We start from the raw sequence: 12,605 nt of genomic DNA on the forward strand, positions 1-12,605 counted from the left end.
TTCTAACTGGTGTGAGATTGTATCTCATTGTAGTTTTGATTTGCATTTCTCTAATGATTAGTGATATTGACCTTTTTTTCATATGCTTGCTGGCCACATGTATGTCTTCTTTTGAACAGTGTCTGTTCATGTCCTTTGCCAACTTTTTTAATGGGGTCATTTGTTTTTCTCTTGTAAATTTAAACAAAGTTCTTTATAGATTCTGGATATTAGACCTTTGTCAGATGCATAGTTTGCACATATTTTCTCCCATTCTGTAGGTTGTCTGTTTACTCTGTTGATAGTTTCTTTTTACTGTGCAGAAGCTTTTTAGTTTAAACAGTACAATTTGTCAGTTTCTGGCTTGTTGCAATTGCTTTTGGCATCTTCATCATGAAATCTTTGCCAAAGCCTATGTCCAGATGGTATTTTCTAGGTTATCTTCCAGGGTTTTCATAGTTGTAAGTTTTACACTTAAGTCCTTAATCCACCTTGAATTCATTTGTGTAAATGGTGGAAGGAAGGAGTACAGCTTCAATTTTCTGCATATGGCTAGCCAGTTATCGTAGCACCATTTATTGAATAGGAAGTTCTTCCTCCATTGCTTGTTTTAGTCAGCTTTATCAAAGATCAGATGGTGGTAGGTGTATGGCTTTATTTCTGGGCTCTCTATTCTGCTGCATTGGTCTATGTGTCTGTTTTTGTACCAGTAGCATGCTGTTTTAGTTACTGTAGCCTGGTAATATGCTTTGAAGTCAGGTTGATTCTTCCAGATTTGTTCTTCCCATTTAGCACTGCCTTGACTATTTGAGCTGAATTTTGGCTTCATGTAAGTTTTAAAATTGATTTTCTAATTCTGTGAAGAATGGCATTGGTAATTTGATAGGAATAGCCCTGAATCTGTAAAGTGCTTTGGGCAGTATGGCCATTTTAACAACGTTAATTCTTCCTATCCATGAGCATAGAATATTTTTCCATATGGTTGTGTCATCTCTGATTTCTTTGAGCAGTGTTTTGTAATTCTCACTGTAGAGATCTTTAGCCTTTCTGGTTAGCTATATTCCTAGGTATTTTATTCTTTTTGTGGCAATTGTGAATGGGATTGCCTTTCTGATTTGGCTCTTGATTTGGCTATTGTTGGTGTATAGGAATGCCAGCGATTTTTGTAAGTTGATTTTGTGTCTTGAAACTTTGCTGAAGTTGTTTATCAGCTAAAGGAGCTTTTGGGCCAAGGCTATGGGGTTTTCTGCCTTTTGCAACAGCATGTTTAAACCTTGAGGACATTATGCTAAGTGAAATAAATCAGATGCAGAAAGATAAGTACTGCATGATCTCCCTCATATGTGGACTCTAATAAAAAGTCAAACTCATAGAAAGAGAGTAGAATGGTGATTACCAAGGGCTTGGGGTTGAGGAGAGAGGGAGATATTGGTCAACTGGTACAAACATTCAACTGTAAGAGGAATGAGTTCTGGAGACCTCATATGCAGCATGGTGACTGCAGTTAATAATAATGTATTGTATACTTGAAGTTCGCTAAGGGAGTAGATCACAGGTGTTCTCACCATTAAAAAAAAGGTAACTATATGAGGGGATGAATATGCTAATTTGCTTGATTGTGATAATCATTTTGCTATCTATCTGTCTAAGCATCACACGTGCACCCTTTGTATAACTTTTTATTTGTTAATTATGCCTCAATAAAGCTGGAAACAAACAAAAAACCCTGCAACTACTTCCCCCAAAAGACCATAGAAATCTCAAAATGAAAGAAAAATAAAAAGATGGAAATATTTGAAGAAATTATGGAGATATATTTTCTAAAATTAAAAGAAAACGAAAGACCTCAAGTATAAAGGTTTGGTATAGATAAGCTGTGCTACGTAAGAAACAGCCTCACAATTGATAGCATGCAGCAGTGAGGATTTACTCCTGCTTGAAAAGTGTGCAAAGTAACTGGAGCAGCTCTCTGAGTATGTTCACAGAAAGCCCAAATCAAAAATTTCTAAGTAATATCAACATCATGATGGTGTGTGTGTGCGCGCGTGTGTGTGCATGTGAGTGTGCATGCTTGTGAAGGTCAAAGGAGCATAAAAGTGTTAAGGGTATACGATTTGGATCTTTTACCTAGTTAACAACCACTACCACATACTTCTCCAAAGTCTAAAACCTAGAAATACTGCTTTGGTTCAGTGAATGTGTGTGTAGCAGTCAGCTGTTGGCCCAGAAGTGCTGTGTAACAAACCACCCCTATCCTGTAGCTAACCACAGTAAGCCTTCATTTTCAGGGACATAGGTCTACAGGCTGACTGCCCCTTAGCTTGTCCAGGAGGCTTGGCTTTGCTTCAGGGTGTCACAGCTGGCCTCACCAAGGGGAAGTCTGCTCTACATGCATCCTGGGGCCCAGATCAGGTGCTCCTAGACTCAGTGAGTCTCTATGAAAACATGGTTAACCCTGACCAATAATACAAATAGTACAAATCAAATAAACGGAACATAATCATCTATTCCATGAAGAAAGGCTAGGCTGAAGGCAAAGATATGAAGAAGCAGGGATTGTCACAGGTCAATACTTCTCTAATCAAACTGGGATCTGAATATCAGCAGAATTTGGATCACATGGGGAGCTAGTTAGAAATGCAGAATCTAGGCCTTGCCTCAGACCCACAAACTCAGCACCTACATTTTAACGAGAGTCCCAGGTGGTTCATGTGCACATTAATATCAGGAAGTGCAGATCCACTACAAGTTTCAAACTTGGCTGCAGATTGGAACCCCTGGGGAACTTTAAAAACAGCTGGCTTCCTGGACCCTGTTCCAGAGATTCTGATTTTATCAATTAGGTATGCCCTGGTGTTTCAAATCTCCGTCAGTACTTTTAACATGCAGCAGGATTTGAAAATCATGAATATGTAATTAGTAAGTGACGAACATTTTGGCAATAAATAATAAATTTAAATTTGCGTAAAGCTTTGCATTAATTTTCCATCTAGTCTTTTATTTTACAAAAATACTTGTGTAACATCGTGAAGATATTGGAAAGGGATTGTTCACTGCAATACTGTTTGTAACAGCTGAAAATGAGAAACTGAAGAATCTAGTCATAGGAAGAAAGTTTAAATACAGCATAATGCATTTGCAGTCTGCAATGCTTTGCCACCTGCCTGACAGATTCCTGCCCCATATGTGTTTTCTGTACGTTGCCCTTGCTCATAGAACCCATTGATCTTTGCAGCCTAGGAAGAATGCTCGCCTCTCTGCCTCACCAGGAACTTTCTGGACACTGATTTGGGATTTTCACAGAAAAGCAGAAGCTTTGAGAGCTTAACAGGTGCATGCCCCCCTCCTCCCACTAAGGGCCAGGCCTGGGCATCAGAGTGGGCCATGTGACCCTTACCCTGGCAGGACAGGGCAGGGGGTTACTGTTGGCCCAAGCCAAGGGAGTTCAGAGGCCAGGCATTCAGGAAGCCAGAGTCATTGGCACAGGTGGGCAGAAGATGCCAGAGGGGCCCTGTATTAGTCAGGGTTCTTTTAAAGGGACAGAACTAATAGGATATATATGGTTGTGTATATATATAAAGTTAATACTTAATAAACTCCCCTTTATATATATATATATATAAATAATATATATAAATAATATGTATATAAAAGGGAGTTTATTAAGTATTAACTTACATGATCACAAGGGCCCACAATAGGCTGTCTGCCAAACTGAGGAGCAAGGGGAGCCAGTCTGAGAGTCCCAAAACTGAAGAACTTGGAGTCTGATGTTCGAGGGCAGGAGGCATCTAGCATGGGAGACAGATGTAGACTAGGAGGCTAGGACCATCTCTCCTTTTCACGTTTTTCTGCCTGCTTTATATTCACTGGCAGCTGATTAGATTGTGCCCACCAGATTAAAGGTGGATCTGCCTTTCCCAGCCCACTGACTCAAATGTTAATCTCTTTTGGAAACACCCTCACAGACACACCCAGGATCAATACTTGGTGTCCTTCTATCAAATCAAGTTGACACTCAGTATTAACCATTGCAGGCCCCTGACTCTGAGGGCACAGCAGGAGGCATTTGCCTGCTCTCTGTGCCCCTGTGAGAGCTGTTTAGACCAAAGGCCCGAGGCTGGCAAGTGGGAGATGTCCTCACTGGGACAGGACACAGGTGCTGAATTACATCACAAAGCGTAACCTCCCTGCAGGGCGTGGACTCAGAGGGGCAAGAGAGACCGGAGACCAGGACCCACAGAGACCCTTGACTGGGCCACAGGCATGAACTAAGAGTGCTTGAAGACCCAGAAGAACCACTGGTCAGGTCAGCTCCCAGCTCCACAGGGAGTAAGAGGGAGCTGCAGGCACAGCAGGCTGAAAGTCCACCAAGGGCTGAGGCCACAAGGCCTCTGGGGCAGCCACAGTTTTCATGATCACATCATACAGGACTGAGAAGCAGATAACAAGAGTGACGCTCACAGGGGTAGGCATAGACACATCGGGGCCTAAGGGGAGAGGAACTCTCCCTAGACACACAGATTGCTCTCAGGGTAAGGAGGGGAGGCTGGTAGAGAGACTCCTTAACTGGCATTCCTGGGTGGGTTTCCTTGGAGAAAGAGAGGACAAACCCCAAAGAGTGACCCTAATGGCCTGTCTTGAATCCAGATGGGCTGACGCTAAGAGGAAGCAGTGTGTGGCTTGAAGATTCTTGAACCCACAGCAGCAGCCGCGGCCACCCCATCCTGCCCACAGCTCCAGCCCTGAGACGACGAGGAGGAGATTCGACTTTGCCTCTTGCCCAAGGGACCATGCCCAGGTGCCGGTGGCTCTCCCTGATCCTCCTCACCATTCCCCTAGCCCTGGTGGCCAGGAAAGACCCAAAGAAGAATGAGACGGGGGTGTTGAGGAAATTAAAACCCGTCAATGCCTCAAATGCCAACGTGAAGCAGTGTCTGTGGTTTGCCATGCAAGAATACAACAAAGAGAGCGAGGACAAATATGTCTTCCTGGTGGTCAAGACACTGCAAGCCCAGCTGCAGGTAAAGGTGTCTCTCCATATAGGTGGACATTTGCATATGGCGGCACAGTTGAAGCCAGATTGAAAGAGTGGGCATATGAGAAAAATATCAGTATGCAAAAATCCTAAATATGTGAATGCTTAAGAGCCTAGACACTTCCACAGCATCAATAAGGCAGTGAACACACAGAGCACTTTCTACCAATGCTTGCGCTTTTGTTCTAAGTGTTCTAAGTCCTTCGCATAGATTAACTCATTTAAACCCCAAACTGCAAATCAAATGTTCATGTATTTGCTAAGGTTGGGAGACAAATAGAGTGCTAGCCATGAGAAAAGATCTGATAAAGGTGAGTCCAGGTGAACCTGGACCCAACTAGCAGACACTCCTTCATCTCCTGCTGTAATCCTTTAATGCCAGATGAAAACAGATTTAAATGGACATCACAAGTAGCCTTGATTCATTCAGTCACTAATGAGTTCAACAAATACTAATGTCCTGCTATAAACCTACTGCTGTTCTACTCACTAAAGACTCAGCAGAGACCAAGACAGGCAAACTCATGCCTGCATGGGTCCTTATGGACTGTGTGCTGAGCTGGTGGGAGGGGCTTTGGGTGGGGAAACCCCAGAGGATGGGAGGTTTCACAGGAATCTGAGGGACTGGGGCCTAATGTGGCTGAGGGGGCTGTCCCCTGGTCAGGCCTGTGTGAACCTGAGCATCTCAGGCCCAGGAGAGCTGATGGTTCTGAAGAGCCCATCTTTCACCTCTCAGTCCTCACTGAGCATGCAGCATGCCCTGGGCTTGGGGACAGGAAATGGAATGAGAAGGCCTTGCTTTCAAGGAGGTGACAAACTGGAGAGGAGTCTTTACTCAAGTGTCCAGCTCCAGGAGTCTATGGAGTCCTGACTGACCTTGTTGTACACAGGGCTCCAGGCAGTGGGCATCTTAGCCTTCTGCTAAAGCTCTGTCTGGGGGTGAGGGAGGAAGGAAAGTGGAAAGGACGAGAGTAAGAGTAATTTTTTTTTTTTTTTTGCCAAAACTTTAAAAAAGTACAACTCTTTTGAATAAAATGCATAATTGCTAACCAACAGGTCACAAATCTTCTGGAATACCTTATTGATGTAGAAATTGCCCGCAGCGATTGCAGAAAGCCTTTAAGCACTAATGAAATCTGCGCCATTCAAGAAAACTCCAAGCTGAAAAAGTTAGGTGATGAACCACTCATCTGTGATGGCCTAGGCAGCTCTGAGCCCAAGAGAGAAAGCTGAGGCACGCAGACCTTCTCTTTGAGGTCTGGGTGGCTCCCAGTGTTTAGCCCCAGATAGCCAACCCTGTGGCCTTTAGAGCAGAAGATCCAGGGCCACGGAACGTGGTGGAACCCTCTGAGCTTCTTTCTCATCCTTCATCCTGCAGAAAGGATGTTGTCAAGACCACTCTTATCTCAAGGGCTCCATTGACTTCTGGCCTTTTGATGCAGGCACACTGGACAACACATAATCACCAAAAGCCTGTCCTCTTGGGTCCAGACAAGCCACCCACTATTGCTGGGCCCACGGTCACTCATCCCCATACAGACACAAAAGGAACTTCATTCATTCACTCATCCACTCATAGAAACTTACTGAGCACCAGGTGCTACGTGCTTTGCACCAGGTCTATTCTGGGTGCTGGAGATTAAGCAATGACTAAGCCAGAGGGTGGCCCCACCCTCCTGGGTTTACAGTTGATTTTTGCTGGGGTCAGTCCAGGTTTCCAGGAAGGTTGGGGCAAACCTGAAGACTCCCAACAAAAGGAGGACTTAGCCCAGGGGCTTTTGGCTTCAAGCCTGTATTTTTTATCTCAGAGCAGCTCATAGGCCAGTACTTGGTCCCAGACAGATGAAGGCCTGAGCATTCTGCAGGTTTGCCCAACAGGTGCATCACTGTCCCTGTCTTTACATTGGTGGTTCTCCAATGTGAGCAGGCATCACAATCACTTGGAGGTATTGACAAACCCTGATGACTGGGTTCCACTGGCAGAGTTTCCAATTCAGGAAATGGGGTCTAAGAATTTGCATTCTTAATGAGTTCCTGAGTGGTGCTACTGCTGCTGCTGCTGCTGGCCTTAGGATCATTTTGAGAACCACTGCTTTATGCACTGCCACGGCACAGGAAATTGCAGGTACATTTATGAACTGCCCTGCCATTATGTTTGATGAAAACTGCCTCTGTATGCTCAAATGAAACAAACCCTATCATTTCCAGCTCACAATAAATGACCCGTCAGGACAAACATTTCAGCAGTGAGCTTGTCCGAATGCTATCTGATCTTTCATGCTTGTTTTATATTTTACTGGTATTAGGAGTATGGTTGCTTTAAATTTACATTTTCTCCTGGGCTTTTAGGGATTGTAGAAAAGTTTTTGCTTTTGGCAGTTTGTAGAAAATATTAAAGTGCATTAAAGAAAATTGTTCTCAAGGAGCCCACTTGTGTCTAAGATTTCCATGATACGTCTCAGTTTTTAAGACATACATGTTCAAGCAGACATTTGTCAATAATAAAAACTTTCTCTTTTTCCAAGCAGATGCTTTTGGTTTCCCAAATTTGATGTAATTTGCCTATAAAGTCATCTTGATCCGGTACTTTTTATTGCATATTTTCAATACTCAGCAGGGACTAAACTTTCTTCTTTTTGACTTTGTCTGCCTCTTAACTCCTGGAAGTGCCCCAGTGATTTCAGTCTATTTGAGATGGCCTTTGCAGTTTGTCCAGGACCACTATCTCTCTGCCTACCCATCTATCTACCCATCCATCCATCCATTCATTAATCTGTCACATACACATAGGATATTTTATTTGTCATTTCAATGATATTTTGAAAGAAAAGCAGAGTTCTTTGGAAGAAAAGATATGTTAGGCCCTAGAATTTTCTAAATTGCTCTTGACTTGTTATTAGAACAAAAGGGATTTTAAAAAGTTTATTTTAGATTCAGGGGTACACATGCAGGTTTGTTATACGTAAATTCGTGTCACAGGTGTTTGGTGTACAGATTATTTCATCACCCAGGTAGTAAGCACAGTACCCGATAACGGTATTTTTTTCTGATCCTCTCTCTCCCCCGCCCTCCATTCTCCAGGAGGCCCCAGTGTCTGTTGTTCCCTCTTTGTGTCTATGTGTTCTCATTGTTTAGCTCTCACTTATAAGTGAGAACATGTGGTATTTGGTTTTCTGTTTCTGCATTAGTTTGCTTAGGATAATGGTCTGCAGCTCCATTCATATTACTGCAAAGGACATTATCTCATGTTTTATGGCTGTGTAGAATTCCATGGTGTACATGTACCACATTGTTTTTTTTATCTAGTCCACCATTGACAGGCATTTAGGCTGACTTGATGTCTTTGCTACTGTGAACAGTGCTGCAGTGAACATACATGTGCGTGTGTCTTCGTGGTAGAACAATTTATATTCCTTTGGGTGGGATTCCTGGGTTGAATGGTAATTCTGTTTTTAGTTCTTTGAGGAATCACCTCACTGCTTTTCACAATGGGTGCACTAATTTACACTCCCACCAGCAGTGTGTAAGCATTCCCTTTTGTCCACAACCTTGCCAATATTAAAATGGATTATTTAATCAATAAAATAACATACTTTAGTTAACAATTAGAATCATTTCATTTACATTGTATTAAAGGGAATTAAACATAATGTCAAGTTTATATCTGAACTTGCACCACAATGTTATGATTATTAACATTTCTTGTCTTCCTGTGGTTAAAATAGAACAGAGATCCCTCTGGGCAACTGCTGATGGCTATGAAGTCTGCAGCCTCTAGCTCTGCAGATTCCTGGGAGCTCGCTCAAGAGTGGTGACTCATCTGTCAGCATACGCCTAAACTGATACCTCGCAACAGGACAATTGTTTTTCTTTTCTTTTCTTTTTTTTTTTTTTTTTTTGGCACTCTACTAATTTTTGTTGTTGTCATCTTTTTCAGAAATTAAGCTGCAGCTTTTTGGTAGGAGCACTTCCCTGGAATGGCGAATTCACTGTGATGGAGAAAAAGTGTGAAGATGCTTAATGGTGTTTTGAGGCATCCCTCCGACCTCTGTGACTACTTTATCCATGAAAATAAAGCAATGGCAGGTGGGAGGCTCTTCCCAATGTGCTTTCTTCATGCATGCCTCTCTGCTTGGTGTTTTGTTTTTTAGTTGCATATATGTGGGGACAGAAGATGGGCATGTCCAGGTCCTCTTTCCTGGCACCAAACACAGCCACGCACCTTTGTTCAGCTTGATGGTCTACCCGTCACCAAGTACAAAGGTTAGGGTGAGGTCTGATTCCATTCCCTACAGCAAATGAGAGTATTGGGGTAAATTCAGCCAGATATCAGGTGAAATTCACCCCCGATATTTCACATAGATTCTTTTCTATTTTCCCTAAGTGTCGGCCAATCTGAGAAATAAACGATAAGCTGTGTTAGATTGTTTGCATGTATCTGTTCATGGGTGTACATGTGTGTGCATGTGTATGCATGTGTGTGTGTGCATATGTGTATTTGTGTGTGCATGTATGTGTGTGTGTAGAGAGAGAGAGGGAGGAGAGAGAGGGAAAGGGGACTTGGAGAAGGAAGTAGCCAAACAAGGAGAAGAGCAGGAGACAAAATTCTCTTGAAGAAAGTAACTATTAAACAGATGTGTCTAATAGAGAATTATTTAATGGGTGGAGTTTCTGCAAAATGAAAAGCTCTGGAGGTTGGATGCATGACAATGTAAATAGACAACACTACTGAACTACACACTCAAAAATAGTTCAGATGGTACATTTTCTATGTATTTTGCCATAATTAAAATTTTTTAAAATAGATGTATCTATTTTAAACATAGTGTTGGGTATGACTCAAGAGGCTAATAGTATCTCCAATGTCCATTAGGAGAAGCCAGGTTTTATCTCCCATGGCTTGCTTGGTAGGTGGTAGGTATTTCAGTATTTCTGCCCCCGACAGGATAAGGCCATGAAACTCCGAGGCCATGAAACTCCAAGACCTCAAACTGCTTTTTCCTCTGGTTCCTCTGACTTAGCCAATGCGTGTTTCAGGAGTTGGAGACTGTCACCCTGACTTCAGGCAGCAGAGACAAGTGGAACTTGCCTTGGAAAGCCTCTGCTGTTCCTAGCTGTCTCCTCTCCCTCTTCAGCCCCTGCCTGTGGTCTCTGTCTGTGTGCCACTCCCGTTATGCCCACCCTGCTTCCTCTGCTGAGGCCCCACTCTGCTTCCTTGTTTCCCTTCTCAAATCCCCAACTAACAAAGGAACCAGGATTGGAATGTGATATATCTTTTATGACTTGAGATTAATACATGTATCCTGATTGAAAGTGCTTCTTTCCTATGTGCTAGGAAGACTCCATAAGAAATTGCCCTCCCGTCCCTCTACCCCAGACACAGGAAGTCATGAGCCATGAGGAACAGCAGGCTAGAGAAGACCGCAGCCTTGCCTTCCAGGGGCTCCCAGTGGCTGCATGGACTTATAGCTCCATGTGTCTTTTCTGGTTTTCTGGGATATGAGTGTCTTAAGAAAGACAGCATTTTTGGAACATCTTGAATTGTCTTTCCTGATAGATAGGTGAGAGGCAGCCTCAAGGACTCAGATGTCGGGAGAAGACAAGGATCAGCAGTGTGTGACCAGCTTGGATGCAGTACAGTGGGGATGATGCCCACCTGTGCTGTGTACAGATCTGCTTCCTGTATGGGCCTAGAGACACATCACATATATGTGTTTCTATGCACAGGTCTATTTCTAAGTGCATTTCTATTTATATTAAAATTTTGTTTAATTTAATGTTATGTCTTTTCAACCTGCCTGTCTTAATCTGTTCCTTTCATTTTCCCTCTAAACACAGCCAAACTGAAATAAAATGCAAAACAAGCTTCATTTCTCCTATCCAGCATTTAATGTCTTTTTGCTAAGATATTACAGGAGAACACACAACACACGTGCATTCACATGGACTCACTCTACACCACCTTTCCCTGCCTTTTCCAGAAATGAGCCCACTGTCACAGGGCCTGCTGCGTTCTCTTAAAGGTCATGGGGAGCTCTGAATGCCCAGTGCTGTCTGGGCCTGAAATGCAGGAGCACTGGGAACACAGGAGACCATGGAGCTGGAGGGGACGGGGCAGAACCAGGCAATTCATGTGGTCTTGGATGCTGCCAGGCTCAGGATTCACAGGGGCGTCCTTGCCCTCTACCTTGCTGTCCTCCTTGCAGGGATGCATGGCCTGTCCACCTGGCGACCAGTCATGGCCATGCTGTGAGTGAGAACAAGCAGGAATTCAGCTGAGGACAATCTTGGGCAGGGCCGTGGGGCCCTTGCTGGTTGGTGGGGAGTGAGGTTTGTCTCAGTCTGTTTGTGTTGCGATAAAAGTCTGTTTGTGTTATCTGAGGTGGCTAATTTATAAAGAAGAAGTTTATTTGGCTCACAGTTCTATAAGCTGTAGAAGCAGCACAGTGCTTCTTGTGCAGGAGAGAGAGAGACAGTGTGAGAAAGAGAGAGAAAGAGGAAGGGTAGGAGGGAGAGAGAGAGAGAGAAACAGAGAGGACAGAGAGGAGAAAGGGAGAATAGAGACACAGAGAGGAGAGGCGGGGAGGGAGGTGCCAGGCACATTTTAACAATCTTGCGGTGGGAAACTCTCTCATTACCTCGAGGAAGACACCAAGCCATTCATGAGGGATCTACCCAAGCACCTCCCACCAGGCCCCACCACCAACACTAGGGATTAAATTTCAACATGAGATTTGGAAGGGACAAACATCCAAACTATATCAAGATGCAAGGGGTTGACCCTGCTGGGACCAGGGGTGGGCTGCCTGCGGACCACAGGGACAGCAGCAGCATAGAGCTCAGAGCCACAGACTTGGGAAGGAGCCCGGTGTGCTCTGGTCTCAGAGGATGTGAGTGCTGTCCCAGCCTAGCCGGTTTCTACCTGTAGGGCCTTCACCACCTAACTTAATCCCATCTGCTCACACATGACCTGGGAGAGTGTCAGGACTGCCTGTCCCCCAGGGGCCTGGTGGAATGGGAGGCAAGAGGGGTGGGCCTGGGAGTAATGTCCCATGTGCATCCTAGGAGGGGCCCTCCTCCTACGTGGTTGGTACACTTAGACCATTAGATGCATTTGTAAAATCTGCAAAAATGTCAGGGACAGACAGTCATCAAGACCTGGGGACGGACAGTGCCCCTGAGAGTGTGGGGGTGCAAATGGCAGCCAATCAGTGCCCTCCGCTGATTCTTTCTGGACCTCTGTGTGGTGGGGTGGCTGGGTGGGGGGGGGGGGAGGTGCAGGTGGAGGGTGAACAGGGGGTGGGCTCTGAGGGACTCACTTGTGCCTCAGCGAAGGGGACTGTTTTACTCCCACCCCCAGGACATGTTACTTCCTTCTTGCTCTCTTCTGTAACTCTGTCCAGAAAAAAAATTGCTTGAAATTTGGAAAAAGGCAGAGGGAGATCAGCAGAGCTTCCACCACCATTTTGGAATGTTACTTAACAGGCCTACTGCGGGTGATGGAGTTATCTGGGGAATGTGCCTCTGTTTGACTCGGTCTTTGTTATTGATTTAAGGCCAGACTCTAAATTTACCGTTAACTTGTGGA

The 12,605-nt window shown here is 44.3% G+C and overlaps 1 protein-coding gene across 1 annotated transcript; it reads left to right on the forward strand.

Annotated features, from left to right (window-relative positions):
- The first annotated feature begins 4,211 nt into the window (after positions 1-4,211).
- CST8 (cystatin 8) lies at positions 4,212-9,095 on the forward strand. The gene is made up of 5 exons (XM_055372582.2): positions 4,212-4,447; positions 4,630-5,003; positions 6,074-6,221; positions 6,896-6,963; positions 8,955-9,095. The coding sequence occupies exons 2-5, from the start codon at positions 4,773-4,775 to the stop codon at positions 9,036-9,038; spliced, it is 531 nt and encodes a 176-aa protein (XP_055228557.1). The 5' UTR covers positions 4,212-4,447; positions 4,630-4,772; the 3' UTR covers positions 9,039-9,095.
- The last annotated feature ends 3,510 nt before the right edge of the window (positions 9,096-12,605 follow it).

Source organism: Gorilla gorilla, chromosome 21 (assembly GCF_029281585.2).
Source record: "Gorilla gorilla gorilla isolate KB3781 chromosome 21, NHGRI_mGorGor1-v2.1_pri, whole genome shotgun sequence".
NCBI lineage: Eukaryota > Metazoa > Chordata > Mammalia > Primates > Hominidae > Gorilla > Gorilla gorilla.

Bases quoted from the DNA above. Each gene is read 5' to 3' on its own strand.
- CST8 (XM_055372582.2), top strand. From the start codon at position 4,773: ATGCCCAGGTGCCGGTGGCTCTCCCTGATCCTCCTCACCATTCCCCTA. The intron at 5,004-6,073 runs GTAAAGGTGTCT...GCTAACCAACAG, and splicing joins CACTGCAAGCCCAGCTGCAG to GTCACAAATCTTCTGGAATA. The intron at 6,964-8,954 runs GTATTGACAAAC...CATCTTTTTCAG, and splicing joins GGCATCACAATCACTTGGAG to AAATTAAGCTGCAGCTTTTT.